The 20967-nt window shown below is 53.1% G+C and overlaps 1 protein-coding gene across 1 annotated transcript in view; it reads right to left on the reverse strand.

The window, feature by feature from the left end:
- The window catches only part of EFR3B (EFR3 homolog B), a 65386-nt gene that overhangs the window by 12019 nt on the left and 32400 nt on the right, over positions 1–20967 (reverse strand). The window contains exons 4-12 of the mRNA XM_081101285.1: positions 16826–16976; positions 6916–7037; positions 5399–5548; positions 4119–4253; positions 3608–3686; positions 2866–3001; positions 2480–2656; positions 1539–1650; positions 1156–1207 (exon numbers count right to left, since the gene is read on the reverse strand). Of these exons, the coding sequence (XP_080957411.1) occupies positions 1156–1207; positions 1539–1650; positions 2480–2656; positions 2866–3001; positions 3608–3686; positions 4119–4253; positions 5399–5548; positions 6916–7037; positions 16826–16976 (1114 nt within the window). The remainder of the gene's footprint in view (positions 1–1155; positions 1208–1538; positions 1651–2479; positions 2657–2865; positions 3002–3607; positions 3687–4118; positions 4254–5398; positions 5549–6915; positions 7038–16825; positions 16977–20967) is intronic.

The raw sequence follows: 20967 nt of genomic DNA on the forward strand, positions 1-20967 counted from the left end.
GGAGGGGAGGGAAGGCCTGAGTGGGAGTGAGGGCTGTTCAGGCTGCCATGGCTGGAACAGAGAAGGCTGAGGGATGCGATGGGGAGTCGAGGGAGGGAAAGGGCATTGGAGACCTTCCACCTTCAGTCTGAAGACAGGCATGGCCCATTGTGCTTCGCAGATATTGCATGGTTTGGCAAACTGAAGGTAAGACCCTCCACCAGCACAAAGGCTGAAGCCTCTGATGATGATTAGCACTTTTAGCAATAAATTATTTTGAAAATAAGATATGTACATTAGTTTTAGACATAGTGCTATTGCACACCTAAAAGACTGCAGTATGCACGGTGTAAACATAACTTTTATGTGCACTAGGAGACCAAAAAGTCCGTGTGTCTTGCTTTATTGCGCACTCGCTTTATTGCCGGGGTCTGGAACCAAACCTGCAATATCTCCAAGGTATGCCTGTATGAAATCTAGATGTACCTCAACTGGAAACTGAGACCTACACTTTAACAAGAGGCAACATGTGGGGAACAGCATTTCCAGAAAATTCTTGTGGTTGTATTTATGGTAGGTGAGGAGAGAGGGAGATAAAAGCAACTGGGAGAATCGTGTAGCTGTGAGACGTCCGGAGTTTAGGCCAAGGCTGTGCACAAGGATAACTGGGGAGCCTGTTACAGACACAGAGTCAGGACCCCACGCAGGCTGGTGGCTCAGAATCTCTAGGGAATCTCTACAGCTCAACAAGTTGGTCATGGGAATGACCTTTGAGAACAATGAATCTCTAGACGTGATGGCTGAGAGATGCAAAAAGAGAAATATGAAACACTGACGAAGGGAAAGCTTGTGGCTGGGAGACTGAGGTGAAACCAGGAGGGAACAGCGGGGAAGGATCTGCGCAGGTCATTGGAGCGGGAAGGGGCGGGAACCAGCAGATTCCATCTCAGTACAGAGAGGATGAGAGTGACAGTGCTATCGGTAGCTGATAAGGATCCTGTGTGTGCCCAGCCAGGCAAGTGAGAGGGACACAGGCTGGTGTCAGTCCCACCTCGGCCCTTTGCATAGACGTATCTGTGCACGTGCAAGCTGCAAGCTGTATGCTGGAGCCGACCCTGGACCTGGGAAGGAGCTTCCTCCCGCAGAGGCAGAGCGGGAAGGGGACGGGAGGCTCACCTGAAGGAGGGATTTCAGCAGCATAATCTGGGTCAGCCGGTTCCTGTTCTCTCTGCAGACCAGAGATACACACTCCCATCAGGATGTGACTTGGGTGGCGACCCCACACTTGCCTGCGTAGTTCTCCCTCGTGATTAGATTCCCCATGAGGCTTATGTGTTGAGTTACCCAGGACGGTGACCTCAGAACCAGGAAGCAGACCGGGAATTAATGGCTCCCCGCAAGGCGGGAGGTGGTTATTGGGGAGGGAGGGTGGCAGCCTGAGGAACTGCTGTTGGATCCAAGGGCCCCCCTAAAGGCTCGGGTGGGGTTTGAGAGCAGAATGAGAGAAGTGAGGGGAGATCCAGGGAGGAGAGAGCGGGAGGAAGGCGTGGCAGACCTACCCGGTCCTCCCCGTCTCCACAGGGTGATGCAGAGAGGGCAGCGGGACCTTGCTCATGATGAAGAGGATCACCTCCGAGCGCTGATACGTGGGCAACGTGCTGGCAAAGGAGCCTGCGGGAGAAAGATGGTGGAGAGGGTCGGCCCCGTGAGGCCAACGGCTGCCGGAGTCGCTCAGCTCAGGCTTTCTGCTGCTTCTCTGGGGAGACGATTAAGACCCAGAGGAGGAACCTAGATAATTCCAGACGACTCACTCGTCCAGGATCCAGTTCCTCCGCTTAGTCCAGAGCCGGAGGCTCAGGTCTCTGGGATGGAGACCTGGACCCTGGGCCAGGCAGCAGCCCCCGGTGCCCACCGAGGCTCTGCCACCAGCTGCTCTGCTGGGTGCCGCGGGACACCGGCTCTGACACCTCCGGGAGGTGCCTGGCCCTTTCTGGAAGGAAGGCAGCCCCGTAATCTCAGCGGCTCGCTGTGAGCTGGGGTGATTCCTGCCCTGCCTGCTTCTCAGAGCTGGGGGACGCTCCAATGGCTCCGGGCAGGAAGGCTCTGGAAGTGATGAGCCTTACACGTGACGTGGCTGTACAGTTCCTCCCTCACCCCAGCGCATGCACATGTTCTCCATGGCTCGCTCCCGTTCCTCTTCCTTCCTTTCCTTTCCCTCCCTCCCCATCGCCTCTCCGACCCCTCACACTTGGGAGCAGCAGGCAGGCCTAGGGGGACTGGGCGCGGGAAGAGTTTGCCTCTTTAGCCTGTGGCCTCAAATCCAGGCGCCCACTCAGCCCGATTGGGACGGTCTGTGCGCTGCATGCACCATGGACGGACTCCACTTCCCTCCCGTGTTGGTGAGCAGCATGCACAGAGGACAATCCTGCAATGCCCCGACCGAAGTCCCCGGGGGTGCCATCCCTGGACCACGCCCCTCGCCCCTCTCGGGCACCCGCACCTATGGTCTTGATGACGGCCTCCTGGAACATGCGCTCTTCGTGCTCCTTGATGATCTTGGTGCCCAGGCTGATGCCCGCCCCGTCGTAGCTCCCGTCGTAGCTCCCGGTCAGGGCGTAGTCGATGCTGAGCCGCAGCTGCCGCAGCAGGGTGTTGAACATCTCCAGCACCGTGGGCCCTGCACGGCGGGGTGGGGACCCAGCATTCAGGGCTGGCGCCTTCCCTTCTTCCCTGCCCTGCACCCCCACCAGGGCTTCCTCTCCCCAGGTTCCCTGCCCTGACCCCTCCCTAAGGCGCCTCCCTTGCCCTTTTCTGGAAGCAGGGGGGGGGGGGCAGCCCTTCGTCCCGGAGGGGTCCCAGCCCCCACGCCTCCCAGGGCCGCCTTACCCACAGAACCGGTGGCGGCGATGACAGCGGCCTCCGACAGCACCTCCACGATGCCCGCGCGCACGGTGGCCGCACTGCGGCTGTTGGCATCCAGGTGGCCCAGGAGCTGCTGGATAACCAGGTGGGAGTGCTGCGGCTGGGGGGAGGAAGACGTGCTGGTCCCCAATAGCACCCCCATGTGGCCTCTGAACCGGGCAGCCCCGGCCTGGGACCCAAAGGCGGGTGGAGGAAGGGTCCTTTCCCTGAGCACCTCCCTCTCGGTCCAACAAGGAACAAAGCCCAACCGAGTGAAGACCTGGATGTCCCTGCTTTTCCTGGGCCCTTTCACCCCAAATGGGGCAGAAGTCCACTTTAGACTATTGTCTTCCTTTCCGTTCCCCGTGTCTCATTGGTAAGGGCCGCAGGAGGCCACGGGCTTAGCCTAGTGCTGCGCAAAGCGTGGCCGTGGCCTGGCGACAATGCCAGAGCTGCCTGGTGCCCGTTTATTCTGAGATAAGTACAGAACTGGAGAGTCGGCACCAAGCATGGCCTATGGGCTTGAACTTTTCACGAATTTTTCATTTACACTCTCTATGGATTTTTAAAAATTGTACTTTGTAAAGTATTGGTCTGTGATGGATTAGAAATAAAGCTAAACTGGCCACGCTCCACAGTGAGGTTCAGCAGAACCGGTTTGGAAGTGGCTTTGTCTACAAGCGCACTTCCTGCCCCAGAAGTCCCTTGGCCGGGGGACAAGCCGTACCTGAATTGAATACATGATGATTTTAAAGCAACGGATGGCGAACACCTTGGGTTCCCACAGAGAATGGTTATCCAGGTGGCTGTGAGGGAGAGAAATAGAGGGGACAGCTATGACATGCAGAGTGGTGTTAAGGAGGAGAGAGACGCTGGGGGGAGTGAGCACCTCCCAGAGACCCAGCCCTCACAGAGCCCCAGGTGAGAGAAGGGAAGACCCAGGGCGGTCCCAGCCCCAGGGCTGGAAGGAGGTCAAGGAAGCCGTGGCTTTAGGAGTTAACCGGGCACCTTCCTTCAGCTTCGGGGCCCCTCCTACCAACTCCTCTCCCCAAAGCTGCACTTGGCCGCTGTGTGGTAGCTTTCGTTGTCCCAGTGCAGCGAACACAGGCACAGAGAAGGGACTGACCTTATCACCTCCTTAGATGCCAGGACCCGAAACTCCGAAACTGTTCGCTTGGGGACGGGGGTGGGAGTGGGGGGGTGGGGGTAGGGGGTGAAAGGGGTGGTGTAGGACTCACATGAGAACAGGCTTGATAGCATTTTTGATGTTGCCAAAGGCAGCCCGGCCCAGCAGTTCCCGAAGGCACCTCTCAGCCAGCTCTGCCGGGTTCTCCTTCTCCTTCTCCGGCGCTTGGAGGGGCGAGGGGGACCGGCTGTGGGGACACACAGCCTCGTGGGTGAAGGGTGGGAGGCCAAGCCGGGACCCGGCTCTGCGTGTGCCTGGGAGGCTGTGCTGCACCCAGGAAAGTGGTGACAGTAGGGGAGATGTCACGACTCAGAAACTATATGGGGTAGACTCCCAGAGTGGAGGAAGATGGTGGGAGAAGGGAGAGGCTTTTTCCTAGAGATCCTTAGGGATAGGCCTGATGTGCCTCTGTCAGGAGGACAGGGACCCTGAGCACCAGGGGCAGGGGAGGCATGGCCACGAGTATCTCCATGCCCCTGAGGCTTCAGAAGGCAAAGAAGATGTGTGATATGAAGACAGGTGGGCAGAAGATCGGAAAGCAAAGGAAAGTGGGAGAGAGGAGAAGGGAGAGGAAAGGGGGAGGGGAGAAAGGCACAGTGGTTGGCTCAGGTTACTGAGCCACAGAGGGTGGGCCCAACCTGGACAGAAGGATCCCCAGGACTCAGGGCCCTGAGACCCCAGGCCAATCGTGTCAATGGAGGTGCGATTCCAGACACAGCCACCAGAGGGCACACTTCCTCTCCCTGCCTGACGAGCAGCACAGGCTCAACTGACAGAAAGCGAGGGACCCATACCCTCTGCCAGCCCCAAGCACAGCCAAGTGGACAGGGACCTGAACCTTCCCCTGCACCCCACTTCACAGAGAGGAAGCGCAAGGGGTGGGACAGGATGAGTGCCAGGTCTGGGGGCTGTCTGGTCAAGCAGGCCTGTTTTCAGGGCCTGAAATACCATTAGGATGTGAGGGAGGAAGGAAGGTCAGGGAGGGAAAGTCCTCAGGAAGTGGAGCCACGCAAGGCCTTTTAAAACCACCTTGGCCTGCTGCTTCCAGAGAGAGGAGGCCCCTGAGTCTTGGTTCTTCCCAAACAAGGAGCCCAGCATCCCAGGGAGCCCAGCACCATTACCATCCTGCCTCCGTGAACGCAGACCTGAGGGGCACAACAGGCTGCAGAAAGCTGGCCCTGGACTCACTGCGGAACAGGCCACAAAGCCAAGATCCCCGGCCTCAGAGCTCGGTTTTAGCAAAGCCCACGCCCTGCGGTTCCCCGGCAGCTGGGACAGGCAGCCTGGGAGGGCTCATGGCCTGCTGTCCGACCTCCAGCCTCGTCTGCTTACCTCTCGGCCTCTTCGACGTGCTGCAAGTTGAAGAGCAGCGATGGGACAATCTTGTCCATGTGCTGTGGGTCCCAGATATTGGCCTGCAGCTCATCATTCACCGTCTTCCTCACCACCCCTTGCAGCCCTTTGATGCCTGACATTCGGATCCTGGAAGGAAAAGGGTGAGACGGGGCCATGAAGCCCTCGAACCCTGAGAAGTCCAGCTTCTGTGGCAAGTGTGGGGTGAGGGGTACATTCATCCATCAAAAGGCAGGTGGGGCCTTCGACGCTTCCTGGGACTCGGGCTCCTGGCTGGCTACCAGCCCAGGAGGCCATGCCCTCGGGCTGCCTTTGCCCGGGTACCACCCAGCTTCATCCCTGAGGTGGCAGTGGCTTCAGGTGCCCTCTCTTTTGTTCTCAGCTGGGTTTGCTCCAGCTTGAGCCCAAGATACAGGAGCTGACAGTGCTGCCAAGAACTACGAGGCCAAATGCAGGGCTCTGAGCAACTTAGGAGTGAGGAGGGGGGACCGGAGGGAGACACACCCGGCTACCAGGCTCTCTTGGCTTACATGCTAGCGGGAGGGAGACAGACAATGAATAGGAAGCATAGTGAGTAAATTAAGAAACATGTCCGAAGAGGATGAGGACCATGGGAGAATAAAACAGAGCAGGTGAGGGAGAAGGGGAAGGGGTGGGGGGAAGTTCGGGGAAGGTGTCATTGACAAGGGCACGTTTGAGCCCAGGCTTGACCGTGGTGGAGGGAGCCGTGCGGACCCACAGGGGAAGCATTCGGGACAGGGACAGACTGTGCCAAGCCCCGGGGCAGCGGGAGGCCTCCTGGCCGGAGGGGAGTGAGTGGGGGAGAGTGGACAAGTCAGGGGGCAGCGGCAGCGGCCAGTGGGAGGACTTGGCTTTGGCTTGGTGGGTGGATATTTGGATGGATAATGGTGAGGGGATGTTCCTGGGTGTATAAATGGATGTACAAGAGCGCATGGGGGTGTGCATGTGTGTGCATGCCTGTCACTGGCTCCCAAATTGGCCTCCCAGGCCCATTATCTCACATCCACCCAGTTTCCTGCCCCAGAGGCTGCTCCTTTAGAAAGCGCGTGTCGGGAGCCCAGCACTGCCCGCTTGCCCAGCACTGCCCGCTTGCCCACCCATGTTCCACCAGGGGCTCTCTCCTCCCCAGGAACGTCTGAGAGAGGCAAACCCCAGAGCAGCGGTTCTCAACCTGTGGGTCGCGACCCCTTTGGGGTCGAATGACCCTTTCACAGGGGTCGCCTAAGGCCATAGGAAAACACATATATAATTACATATTGTTTTGGTGATTAATCACTGTGCTTTAATTATGTTCAATTTGTAACAATGAAATTGGGGGTCACCACACCATGAGGAACTGCATTAAAGGGTCGCGGCGTTAGGAAGGTTGAGAACCACTGCCCCAGAGGAATCAGACACACACGGGCTGGGACCCCTGTAAGACCCCTCCACGCTTCCGTCATCAACTGCACACGCCCCTCGCCCTCGCTGCTCACTTGGTCTTGATTTCCAGGTCGTCGTGGCTGGAGTGGCACATTTCACTGAAGCGGGACACAAAGAAGTCGTAGCTCCGATGGTAGGACGGGGTGTCCTCCTCGATGTTGGCAAACTTCACAAACTACCCGGGAGGAGAGAGAGATGCACGGGAGGGGTGACCACTGTGCTCCCCGCCTTTGAGCTCTGGGACTTGGTGGCCCCAGGGCCCTGCTGTATGAAAGCCAGGGGACATCCACACCCCGGGAACCACGCATCCCAGACCCGGCGCTGGTCCGCCTCCCACAGCACACCGAGTTCCAAGTCCTGCTCACAGCTCCTGACTACACAGCAGGCCTGGGTGAGCGGGGGAGGGGAGCGAAGACAAAGTGAAGGGGACCCTGGCTTCCTGTGACCCCCAGAACTGCACAGGGCGCACCCACAGGCTGAGAGGCTGCGAGGGCCAACGCTGACACTGGGAAAGCCCTCATCGGAGCACGCAGCTCTCCCTAGAACGCACCCCGGAAACAAGAACATCTGAAACTTGATTAAAAAGTGGAATCGCATTTGATTGTTGAAAACTGGAGAACATCTTTAAGCTCTGCATCCTCCGCTGCCAGGTGCCTTCTGCCGTCACCAAGCTGCACATTTGCAAGTCTAAACAGGGACTTGATTTCCACTGAGTCCCATAGAGAAGCCAGGATCACCGACTAAGTGGAGTTAAATTATTAAAAAATTAAATATAAGTCTCATAGGTTATTTTATGTGTTGCTATCAATTCAGTAGTGCAAACTACTCTAAAAAGCTTAGATGAAATATATCCTCCATTATTCTGACCTGCATTATTTAGTTGCTACCATGTTTTGGTGGGTTCAGAAAGGATGTACAATTGAGATCATTCTAGTACCAGCTCCAGTGCGGGGTGTGTGTGTGGTTTCCACGGCGCTGACAAGCCATGCTCCAGACACCAGCTGGTGTCTTAGGCTTCAGCTCAGTTCTGACACGATTGACCCAGAGAGCGCATCAGACCCCACGGCCGAGGGTTCAGTCCTATAAGACTGTCCCCCTCGGACCCAGGGCAGGTCCAGGCTCTCACCTGTGCTTCTGACTGACCAGCTAGAGATGGGAGATTCCCTCAACCCCCTCCTTGGTTTGATTCACTTGCTATAGTGGCTGCCAGTGCTCAGGGAAGCCTTTTATTAGATTACCAGTTTAGTATAAAAAGATATAACTCAAGAACAGCCAGATGGAAGAGACGGGGGGGGGGGGGGCATGTGTGTGGGAAGGGGAGGAGTTTCCCTACCGATATCTCTGCATCCCCAGAGCTTCTCCAAACCCCGACCTTTGGGGTTTATGGCGGCTTCATTATGTAACATAACTGATTAAATCATTGGCTACTGGTGACCGAGCTCAATCTTCAGCCCCTTTTCTCCCTGGGGGTTGTGGGGTGGGGGTGGGGGGGACTGAAATTTCCAGCCCTCTAATCACTATTATCCTAAACTTACCTTGCTGCTGTGCTCTCACAATATTCAGTATTGTCCATCTATTTTCCTATTTAACTACTTAAAAGTTGTTAAGTGTTTCCTGGATGAAATTAGCAATTGCCACAAACATTAACTATTGTAGTTTTTGTTCTTGCAATGATAAATATACGTTTATTTTCTGCTGACATTCAATCGCAACATGCAAAGCTGCTAAGGTGATCTTTTCTTCCAAGTTACACCTAAAATATAGACATATATTTGCAAGCAACTATACTGACATTAGCAGTCAATCTGAAAGGCACGGCTACGGGGAAGAGGCGTAGTGGTCGTCCGTGTGATCACAAGACCACTGATGAGACACGAGTTCAGGAGTTCGAGAAACAACAATAAAGCCAGTCCTGGCTCCCTGACCTTCAGAAGCCCCCTAAGGCTAGAGCACAGACTCGGGCTGATACGAGGCTGAGGCTAAGTTTGTCTGAAGCTAAATTTGGGTGCGTCGCTGCTCTCAACCATGAACAGGATGTTCCCAGGCCGCTCTCCCCACCGCCTAAGCCTGGCTTGGGCAGCGGGTCTGCCCACTCGCAGGGGACGAGCCGCTATAGGGTTCCAGCTGCAGATCTCTGCTCCCAGGCGGGGGCCTGTGGGTGGGACTCCCCCCCCCCCGCCCCCCGCCCCGTGTGAGATGAGCAGCCCACTCTTCATTCACTGAGGTCCTGACTGTTTTCACTTGTATTTCCTTCTCACATGACGAGGCAGCTTAAAATAAGACCGACTACTTGTGTGTACGCAAAAGTGCACGCACTTGAGAATAATTAAAACGAGGCTGAAACAGAGGAGGCCACTAATCACGAGGGAGAAACAGTCCAACCAAGACTTTGTCCCTAACGTGTAGTGACAGCGTGGACTCAGATGCAGCCAGGGGACTGAATGACCAAGCTTCACGGGCCAGTAGCAATGAAAGCTGAGAAGCGTATACAGAGCAGGTACTACCCTAAGCCTTTTACGTACACCATCTCTTTTATTTCTTAAAATGACTCTAAATGAGAGAGCTAGGATTATTATTCTCATTTTACAAAGAGATTGAGACCCGCAAACATGAAGTAACCTGCTCAGGGCCCCTGAGGAATCACCCAGGCCTCAGCCCCCTGCAGCCGCCGTTGCACCTCGGCCCTGCAAACCTGGCTTTGGTTCCCGCTCTGCTTCCGCTAGTGCCTCAGGCCTGATGGGGGTTGGGGGGCGAGGGGGGGGCGCCTGTCAGGGAAGAACAAGCATCGGATGAAGACGCGGCTGGGGATGACCTTAGTTTTGTCCTAAGGGGTGAGGGTGTTCGTTTCCAAACCCTACGGTACAACAGTGTGTGTGTGTGTGTGTGTGTGTGTGTGTGTGTGTGTGTGGGCGGCGCGGGGGGAGGGGGGGTGGCGGAATGCTTGGTAAACACCCACATTCTAGCCACCAGACGTGCTGTCAGTCTTGGACAAGGCCCGGGGGTTTACCTTTTAGCAAAGTCCCAGGAAACTGGTGGACGGTCTGATGGTCCGAGGCCCACATTTGAGAGAGACTGCAGCGTCACCCACAGGCAACCTGGCCTCCTCTTCCCCTCCAGCCCCCTCTCTGCCGCCTCTCTGGATCCGTCCCTACTCTATGGAATGTGCCATCAAGTCCCCCTTCACTGCCAACACTGACTTTCCTCCTCCCCAAAGTGCCGTGAGGAGCGTGGCCCATCGGGCGGCAGGTTCCTGCTGGTGTCTGTTCTGATGGGCTGTCATCTGTGCCGTCCAGGCTGCTCAATATTTTGACTATGACCCCCCTGGCTGCAAGGTTAGAATTGAGATTACAGCCCATGTTTAAAAATGGAAAATTCAGCGACAGCCACGAAGTTCACGAGGGTGGAAAACCCGCAGGGGATCCCTTGTGGGCCTTTTTCTAGACGGGGCCACCCACAGCTGCTCGCCTCCCTGGAAAAGACCCTCACCCTTCTCTTCTCTGCCCCTCTGCGGCCCTGGGTCTTCACTCTCCTGTGCTCATTCCCCCGGAACCTTCATTCTGAGCCTTCTCCTCACATTTTGGTTTTGATGGAACGGTTCTCCTACTTAAACAGTTGTGCTCCCCCTCCGGCTGCTGGGCCGGTGACCAGACACCACTCTGCATCCTGTCATCTGTGCGACCGTGGGCACACCGTGTACCTTCTGAGCCTCTGTTCCCTCATCTGTAACATGGGGACGCTAGGACTGATGCCAGGGTTAAACAAGGGGTTAAAAGGCCAGCACTGGCACTGCCTGGCACGGCGGATGCCCAGGAACTGTGCTGCGGTGGACAGGGGGACAGTGGTTGCTTGTGGCCGCTCCAGCAGCTCCGGGGAGCGTGACCCTTGTCCTTTCCATGCCACCAACACAGACCCAGACAGGCCGTCACAGGGGACGAGCCCAGGTGGGCAGTGTGGACCATGCAGGCAGCACACTCAGAGAGAAGCAGTCCCGGCCACCCCTCAATGGACTGGCTCCGGAGAGTGGGAGCGGGGAGGTGACAGGGAGCAGGGGAGCGGGAAGGTGAGGCCATGCCCCTGACGTACCATTCGGGGACTGAGGGTCACTTGGTGAACAGGGTGGGACAGCACTCTTCCTCGTTATAGTCTGGTGCTGAGACTGCACTTGATGCTATAAGAGGGTGCGTGCCCCGTTTATTGTGCTATGGGGGCACCAGGGCCAGCTATTACAATAGGCATCGTGTTTGGTACCAGGATCTCCGAGCATCCTTAGAAACCCTTGGTGTGATAGGCTGACAGGAGGAGCATCCCTTCTTCTGAGCCTGAGGGACCAGCAGGACAGACACACCAGCCCAGGTGACCTGCGGTGTCCCCGTGGGGGCAGCTGCTAAAGGGCCCACCCCACGCTGTTCCCGAGTCTCCCACGCCGACAGGAGGAGGCCACACAGAAACTTCGGTGCTCGTGGTTCAGAGGGTGAAATCGGGGTGCTTCATGGGGGCTCTGGTCACGGGACCACACTGTGGAAGTCCACTTGGGCCATGCGCCCAGACCTGGCTGCCAGGGGGCGGAGTCTCCAAGGTCCGCAGTGAGGACGGCCTTCGTCCCTCTCATCACAGGCAGCGTAGTGCCAGGGTGTGAGAAGGCCTCTGGAGCCAAACCTCATTTCTGAACCCCACTCCTCCACTTACTAGGAAGCCGGTCTGGGCCAAGTTCCCTAGGCTCCCTGCGCCTCAGTCCCCCATCTGTAAAACGGGGTTAACAAGAGCAGCTGCCTCACAGGCTTGGTATGACCAGCCCATCACAGTAACCGGTCCAGCCTCCTCCCCTCCCCGACCCCAGCGCATTTTTGGCTTGCTGTCAACACCCCTGAGTTTTCACTGGGCCCACTCACCTGTGCCACTGGTCACTATTTTTTTACAAGCAGGAATTTTCTGCCTGTTTCCCCTTACCATTATTTTTTAAATCTATGTTTATTGATTTCAGAGAAGAAGGGAGAGGGAAAGAAAGACAGAAACATCAATGATGGGAGAGAATCATTGATTGGCTGCCTCCTGCACGCCCCCCTATTGGGGATCGAGCCCGCAACCCAGGCATGTGCCCCTGACCGAGCCATCCTGGTCGGGCTCACCCTTACCATTGTTAATTCATACCTTACAAACGGCTTTTGTGAAAATGCCACTTACCTAATGCATGAGATTGTGAAATAATAACTGGTTTCTTTTTAATATTACAATGATGAGAAAGGTCTCCATAGCAACGAACTGAAAATCCTGAACATGTGACACTTCAAAGGCCATGGGTACTGCTGGGGCCACCCTTTCAAGATCAAAGTGTCAGCTCTCTATACACTCCCAAGGGGGCCAAGCTTGCTGGGACACATCTCCAACGCTCTGGGACAGACAGGAAGGAGCCGCAACTGTGTGAAAGCTGAGAGTTACGAAGGGCCTGGGTCAATAAAGAAAGAGAATCTCCAAATATTGACATTGCAAAACCAGCTCTCCCCTGGTCTGGAAAACAGCAGCTGAGCTGGCTGGCCTCCCTTCGGTGCTCGCCCAGCCTCTCCATGTGGAAGTTAGCCTTCCCTTCTACTGATGGGCGCTCTGAGAACCCCAGCTCTCCCCTGATCCAGGACAGCTGGCCTTTCCTGGTTGCCTACCTAAGGAGAAATGGGCACTGCCTCTTTGCTTCCCGAAGGGGATCCTAGCGGAGAAGGCAGAGCTTGTAGAGCAGGTGGTTTTGACTTTAACACCCGGGCCCAGTCCTCCCAACCGCACAGCGACTCCCGGAAACAGGAGAAACAGCCCAGTCTGATGTGATCTCCTCCAGCAAATCCCCTGGCTACCAGGAAGGGCATTTTGAGACTGAAGACATCCTCTCCTTCTACCCCTACCACGTCTTCCCTCTTTCAAGATTTCTTTGCATAACTGGTTTTAAGCTCTGGGAAAGCCCAGTCCTTGCTGCCCGAGAAGGCGAGCCCTCTGGCCCCGAGCAGCCCCAGGGGCGGGCCCCCAAGGCCCCAGCCCGGGAGGCACAGAGCTGGGGCGGCACCGGCTGTCTCTGCTCTATGACTGCCATTTGCTGGGGCCGCCCGGTGACCTGCTGTTTCAGTTCTATCCGCCCTGCCCCGGAGAAACCCACTCCAGCCCGCTGCTCGCCCGCCCGCAGGGCTGATTTCCGCACTGGCTGGAGACGGCAGCATTTCTAGACGACAGTTTAAAACACGAGAAATGATGAAATTGCCCAGGGGTGGCACAGAGAGTGAGAGGAGGATGGAGGGCCAGCCCTGGAGGCCACAGACATTTCAGGGGCACAAGGAGGAAGAGGATCATTGAGAAAAACCGTGTTGTTTCCTATTGCTGCTATAATACATCCCACAGCTCAGTGGCCTCAAACAATGCAAATTGGTCCTCTGACAGTTCCGGAGGCCACACACATCCTTTGGCTCATGGTCCCCTTCCCCCACCTTCAAGGCCAGCAGGGCAGCATCTTCCATCTCTTTCTCTCTATCCCTCCGCTTCCGTCATCACGCCACCTTCTGCCTGACCCCGATCCTCTGCTCCCTCTTATAAAGACCCTGTGATCACATCGGCCCGCCTGGAGAATCCAGGGTAATCTCCCATTGCAAGATCCTGAACTTGATCATCTGGGCAAAATCCCTTTTGCTATAAGGTAATTTTCACAGGTTCCTGGGATGAGAACACGTACATCCTTGGGGGACCATTCCTCAGCCCAGCTCAGAAACGAAGAAGGATGCACCAGGCGGGGAGAGCCAGAGCGACAGGGCCAGGAAGTCAGGGGAGTAGGAAGAAGGTGCAGGCACCACGAGAAACGCCACCAAAGATCAAACCTCAGCTGAAAGATGAGTGGGGAATGGTTATGGGCATGGTTTCACCAATGGCTAGCTGCACGGACATGTGCTTTTCCACAGAGCGACCCCAAGTCACCACCCTAACCTGGGACTGCACTCGGCATCCATGAAAGGGGGACCCAGACACCGCCACAGGGTCACCCCCAGCACCCCCACAAAGTAACACGGCCAGCGGCTTTAACTGCATCCAATCAAACCGTCAGATCTAATTCCAGTTCGAAGGTCGTAAAGCAGCCAGGAGAGCAGCATGAACGACACCACAAGGAAGTAAGAGACACATCAGAATGTGGGGCGTCCCACAAAGCACCTGGCCGGGGCTCTTCAAAGGGTCAATGTCATGAGAAACAGAGGGGCAGGAGCAGGGTTGGGACTGACTGAGAGAGATGAGAGACAGAGAACAAAGTAAATGCACGATCTTTATTGAATCCTGAACTGAAAGACAGCAAGACAAGACAGTTTTGGGACTATTAGGAAAATCTGAATTGGGACTACATTTCTTTTAAAATCAGGAATGATAGTTTTTCAGGTGAGCTAAAGGGATTTTGTGGCTATGTAGAAAACGTTGTGGGGTTTTTTTCTTGTTTGTTTACATATTTTTATACTGGAAGAGACTTGAACTTATGTTTGGACACAGGGAAGGAACCAGAGAAAGCAAAATAGTGGAAACATGGAGAGAGAAATAATGACTATAGAAAGAAAGGAAGAAAGGAGGAGGGGAGGGACCCTGCACAGGTTTAAGACTGCAGTGGGTCAGTGGTCCCCCAAACTGCTGCTAGTGCCACAGGAGAAACTAAATCATAGACTCCCAGGTGCCCCCTCCACAGCGCTGATGCGTAGGTGTGGCTGAGCCCCGGGAATCGGTAGGTTTCCCACGCTGTGCAGGGGCCTCTGTCATTGGCCAGGTGTCACCCTGAAGGGGCGGGACTCTGAGGACCGGCTCTGCAGAAGGATTCAGGCAGCAAAACCAGGTCTGAGGGAGGAGCGGGAGCAGAGGCGACTCCGGGGGAGCCTGACCACAGGGAGGCCGGGCTCCAGGGAGAGGACCCCACACTGGGTGGGGCCCGGCGAGAAGAGAACACACGCCACAGGGCTGAATAAATCACCATCTAAATCCAGTGCCCCAGCTGTGCGAGCACAGATGAGCTCTTTGACTGCTTTGGGCCTCCGTTTCCGGGCAGAAATCCCAGCAAAATGCGGGTGGTAGATGAGCTCAGGTTTTTCTTTTCTCTCTCTTTCTCTCGCCCCCCACCCCACTTCTTTGTCTTTCTTTCAACTTTCGGGCAGCAAAACCCTTTACCCGAGTGAAAAGTTGCAAGCTTCCGTAGAGTCCCAGACCTGCTCCTGCAGCCCCCCTCCCCCCACAAAGCGTCGAATCCCCGTGAACACCAGTTGAAACGCAGGCTCGACTCTAAGATTATATCAGGCACTAGCATGCCGGCAGCTCTAACATGATGGGGAGAAAAAGAATGCTCTTCTTGGGAAGGTCCGAGAAGCCTCCGACTTAGAGAGCTGGAAAGAGCATCTGAGGAGAGACAGCAGCAAAGGCTGCCTCAAAGCTGGACTCTGAGTCTATCGTGATTATTGACTTAACTTACTTAGAGCTGCTTGTCCCTACATCATCCTCACTGTCTGCAGTCCAGTGACCATTAGTTGACTCGCTGTCTTGCTGATGAAATGATTCACTGTGATGGAGAATCGAGGAATTTGCAGGGCCCTGAATTCTCAGGCTGTAGCCTACAAAACGCCCACCCAGGGCTAGGATTTGCTGTGGGGGCAGCAAGAGCTGCTGGCCACCTGCTTCTGTGTCCCCCAGGGGGACACGCCCTCTGGATGACTGGTTTATTTCCATTCAGATCTTCTCTTCTCGACTATAGTTATCTGAAACAGGACCAGGGAAACCGTATCTGAAGCTGTTGCCAGGGCAACCTGACAAAAGACTTCACCCTCGGCTACTGTCCATGTCATCTGTCAAAGGCGGCTGGCTCACAGAGCGTAGAGAAGGGCACAGGTTGTGACTTTTGGTAAAAAAGGAAAACTGGAAGATTATTTTCTGGTTAAATCAACTTACATAGAACAGGAAAGCAGCTGTTCTATGTGCAATAAAAATTCAGAAAAGGCAGGAGGGGAGTTCTAAGGAGGCAATCCTTACACATTTCTGTGTGAAATCTGTAAAATCGTTGCATTATCAGAGCTTTTAACACCAGGCTGCCTGAAGACCTGGAGCTGGGAGTTTGCCCTGAAGAGGGAAGAGGAGAGAGGGCAAGACGTTGAAGAAAGCAACCGGAATATTCCCGTAGGGACAGACACACATACGAAGCTGGCGGTTCTCGACACACCTAATGGCTCGTCTCTCCCTGAGCCATAACCGCTCACGACAGCAGTCACCGTGCGGAGGCCGGCCTTGCAGAGCCTGGACCATCCCGCCTGCTCATCGTATCCGTGAAAATACCGAGGCCCACGGATAACTCTCCAGGTCGCCCAGCCAGGTAAGGGCAGAACTCAGCCAGAAGCCCTGATTCCTGCTTCCCCGGGAGGTCTCCCCATACCTGGCCCCTCTGTCCCGTGGACGTCAGTTTATTCTAGTTTTGAAAGAGGCATGACCTGGACTAGATTTCAAAGCATGTCCCATGATGCCACGGGCTGGGCTGTGAGGGTGCCTGGCACCCCTCCCATCCCTTTCCATCTATTTTTATATTTCTGAGGGCCCCACTTAAAGTTCTTTAAGGGGAAAATCTATTGCTAAAAAAAGTTCGAAGATCATCAGTCTAAAGATAAATACATTAGATAATGGTGATGGTTGCACAGCCTTGTGACTATACTAAAACCACTGAATCATATGCTTTAATGTGGTGAATTTTATTTTTTTAAATTTATTGTATCTATGACATAGTTATATAAATTATAATATAAATCATATCTTTTTAGTCAAATAAAAAACTAAACATGCCTGTATTCACACAAAGGGGAACGTTAAGACAAGCCCTGAGCGGTACTTAGGGTCAGAGAGCAAATAGGGATGGATCCTGACGCTGACCCAGAGGTCCCACCCTCCGCCACCCCCACTCCCACCTCCAGAGCCCCTGGGGCAGCTCCTTACCGAGTTGGTGCCCAGGATCTGCAGGTTGGGCTTCTCTGACTCCAGCAGCTTGGCCACCATCTTGAGGAAACTCTCCACGAAGAGGTTGATGCTCTGGCAGTGGCAGGCCATGAGCAGCTGGTCCAGCGCCTCCATGGCGATGCACACGTACCTGGGGAAAACAGCGCCGATGCCATCCCCCTGCCCCACGCCTATTCCACCCGCACTGCCTGACGGGGGGCAAGCTAGACGGCTGCGCTGTGACTTCCTGGGCAGCATCGGGGTAATGAGGCTCTTCTCCAAGTTGTCAATGCCTGATGCCATTCCATCAAGTGCCCACTCCAGCCTGAGAATCAGAGCTGGAAGGAGGCCTGAAGGCCAACCTCTCAGCCCCTCATCTTACGGTTGAAGAACATGGGGGCAGATGAAGTGTACCATTTCATGGGTAAACACACGCAAAAAAAGGACAGGTGCCCAGAAGAGCAAATGCTGAACCAAGATCCAGTGAGATCAGAGAATTATGTGAACCAAGTCTAGGAGTGTCTGCTGAGCAGCCACTGAGGAAAAGCTCTGGCCTACGCGCTGCAGGGGGCGTAAGGATGAAGAAGTCCTTCATATGAAAGAGCCTAGAGTCCGACGATGAGATAAGTACCCAGCAATCTCCTCTAAAGGGAAAATACGAAATGCTACAAGAAAATCGTGTAAGGCATCCCATGAGGTTCCAAATAAGAAAAGAGATGGCTCTGCGGGGGAGGCAGTGAAGAACTTTATGAAGACAGTTTATGAAGAATCTGAGACAGGCCTGGGACCGTCGAAGAATATAAAATTAGCAAGTTTTGTGTTTGAGGATCTCTGTTTTATGATGATCTACACAAACAATATGGTTGATGATACCACCATATTTGAGTGGCACCCTACCTCGGGGACATTTTGACCTCATGGAGGATGAGACAGCCACAGAATTAAAATGATTTCCACCTTAGGAAGAATACGGGTTGTGTCAGTTCCAACTCCCTCACTGGCTCAATTCTAAAGTCTAAAACCTGAGTGAATGCCTTCAGAACTAGGACTAGACAGCATCCAATGGTGAATAGCTTACAGTTCAATCAGCCCATCCTGTGTTTTGACAACCAGAGAAAAACTTCTTTATGTTTCAAGCAAATCCTAATAACTTCTATCCTTTACTCACAAGTCTACGTTTAGGAGCAGCAAGAAGAGGACTGAACCTTTTCCTACCTGCCAGTCCTTCAACTACATGAAAACAATAATCTCATTTTTCTCATTCTTCTCTTCTCCGTGCTAAAAATGTGCAATCCTTCCAAAACCAGCCTTCACCGGACAACCCCCAGTCATCCCGGTGGCCTTGGTCGTCCTCAACGCCTCTCTTAAATCCCAAGAAAAATGCCATGAGCCAAAGTCCTCCTGAGAATGAAGAGTGCATGTCTACGCTCACTCCAACACGTGTTCCATGATAGTGGCAAAACAAGCATATGGTCCGATAAAGTGCATGTTGGAAAGATACTTTTCCCACTTACAAGCCATTTGCATTCTAAAGAAAACAAGGTGGATGTTCACTTTTTTTAAAAGGCGATCTTTTCACTCCTAATGAGGAGGTTGCTGCAAGTGTGTCAGGAATTATGTTGTCTTAAATCTTTATAATTTTTTTTTAAGAAGTTAAATTTCTGGGGCAGAATGCTAGATGTCACCCCTGGAATCTCTTTCCCCTTTTTCCATTGGAATTTAGAATTTTAGCTGAGTTTGTGGCTGCTCACTGGGAACATTTCCCAGCCTCTCTTGCTGCTAGGTGAGGCCGCATGACTAAAGTGTTGCCATGAAAATGAGGGGAAGTGAGGTGAGCAATGTCAGCATGACTTGCTTAAACGACAGGATTGTCCTTCATGTCCTCTCTTTCCCTCCTTCTGCTGGTCCCACGTGGCAACAGCTGGGCACCCAGAGACAAAAGTCCCTGGATGACCTCACTGGGCACAGAGCCCACAGCCCCCACCTGGAGAGAAAGGAAAACCACTTCCATGTGCTGGAGCCACTGTATTTTTGAGTCTCTCTGTTCCCTAAATAACATCAGCATCTGGTAATCACGTTGGGGAGGGCTTCAGAACCCGATGAGGCAAATAAGCGTAAGTCCTGAGCAATCCGAAGCAAACCAAGTGACTGCTTTCACAGGAAAGAGAAGTAGGAGTTGAAACGATTCTATCCTTCCAGAGGGGAGGTCTTCACAAGCATCCATGGGCTCGGAGTGTGGGCCTTCTGCCTGTAGAGCCAAACCACGTGGAATGGAAAGTACTCCCCCTACAGAGAAAATGCAGGGAAGGCAAGGTGAACGGAGAACCCCCAAATCTAACTGGGGTGCCCAAGTGTCAAGTGAATGCCTCTCAGTCAAAAAAGCAAGCAGCACAAGACCCATCTCAAAGATTGTGGGAAAGCTGTCACCACGGGCTTTTAATGTGTTAAAGCTGCCTGACACTCTCAAGTCAGGCTCATGTGCTCTATCTATAATAATAAAAGCGTAATATGCTAATTAGACCAGCGTCCTTCTGGACGTCCTTCCGGACGAAGCTGGGGCTGCAAGGGAAACCCAGGTCCCAGGTGCCAGAGGGAAGCCGGTGCCGGCAGCTGGGGAAAGGAAGGCCTACTCTTGCATGAATTTCGTGCATCAGGCCTCAAGTATATATAATAAAGGATGAATTCAAAGATCTGTTCTTTATGTGGCAAGCCAAATCATATCCATGTTTTGTTTTTTTTTAATATATTTTATTGATTTTTTACAGAGAGGAAGGGGGAGAGATAGAGAGTTAGAAACATCGATGAGAGAGAAACATCGATCAGCTGCCTCCTGCACATCTCCCACTGGGGATATGCCCGCAACCCAGGTACATGCCCTTGACCGGAATCGAACCTGGGACCTTTCAGTCCGCAGGCTGACGCTCTATCCACTGAGCCAAACTGGTTTCGGCCATATCCATGTTTTAATGTTAGGCAAGTATTTAAAAATCCTTTGCTAGCGAATCTTTGTCTTCTTTTTATTTCTTTTCTCTTTTATTTTTGGTCAGTTGACTTTTAAACAATTTATTAAACTTATTTTTTAATTTAAGTATTGTTGGTACATAATCTCATATTGGTTATATTAGGTCCAGGTGTACAATATAGTGATTTGACATTTTTATACCTTAGAATGTGATCGATCACCCAGCTAATTCTAGTAATCTTCTGTCATCGTGTAAACTTATCACAATATTATTGACTATATTCCCCTTCTCCTTTTTACCCATCCACCCCTCCCTCTCTTCTGGTAACCATCCCTCTAAAATTTTTAGTTATTGATTTGAGAGAGAGGGAGAAACATTGATTTGTTCCACTTATTTATGCATTCATTGGTTGATTCTTGGACGTATATGACTTGATGAGGGATCAAATCCGCAACTTTGGCATGTCAGGACAATGTTCTAACTACTGAGCTACCTGGCCAGGCCTGTTTTGTTTTGTTTTTAGATTCCACATATAAGTGAAGCCACATGATATTTATCTTTCACTGCCTGACTTATTTCACTTAGACTCATCCATGTTGTAACAAAAGGCAAGATTTCATTATTTTTATTGCTGCATAATATTCCAGTGTGTGTGTGTGTGTGTGTGTGTGTTATCACATTTTCTTCGTCCACTCACCTATTGATGGCCGCCTAGGTTGCTTCCATATGTTGACTACTGTACACAATGCTGCAATGAACAAGGGGGTGCATATACCTTTTTGAATTAGTGTTCTCATTTGCATACTCAGATTTGGGATTGCTGGGTTGAATGGTAGTTCTATTTTCAGTTTCTTGAGGAAACGCCATATGGTACTGTTTTCCGTAGGGGCTACACCAATTGCAGTCCCACCAACAGTGCCTGAGGGTTCCCTTTTCTCCACATCTTGCCAACACATTATTTGTTGATTTTTTTGATTAACAGCCTTTCTGGCCGGGGTGAGGCGATATCTCATTGTGGTTTTGATTTGCATTTTCCTGATGATTAGTGTCTTTAAACATCTTTATATGTCTGTTGGCTATCTGTATTTCTTCTTTGGAGTAGTGTCTTTTCATGTCCTCTGCCCATTTTTTTCGATTGGATTGTTCATTTTTTGTTGTTGAGTCATATGAGTTTCTTAT

The sequence above is a fragment of the Myotis nattereri genome, assembly GCF_964212035.1.
Source record: "Myotis nattereri genome assembly, chromosome: 10".
In the NCBI taxonomy this organism is placed as follows: domain Eukaryota; kingdom Metazoa; phylum Chordata; class Mammalia; order Chiroptera; family Vespertilionidae; genus Myotis; species Myotis nattereri.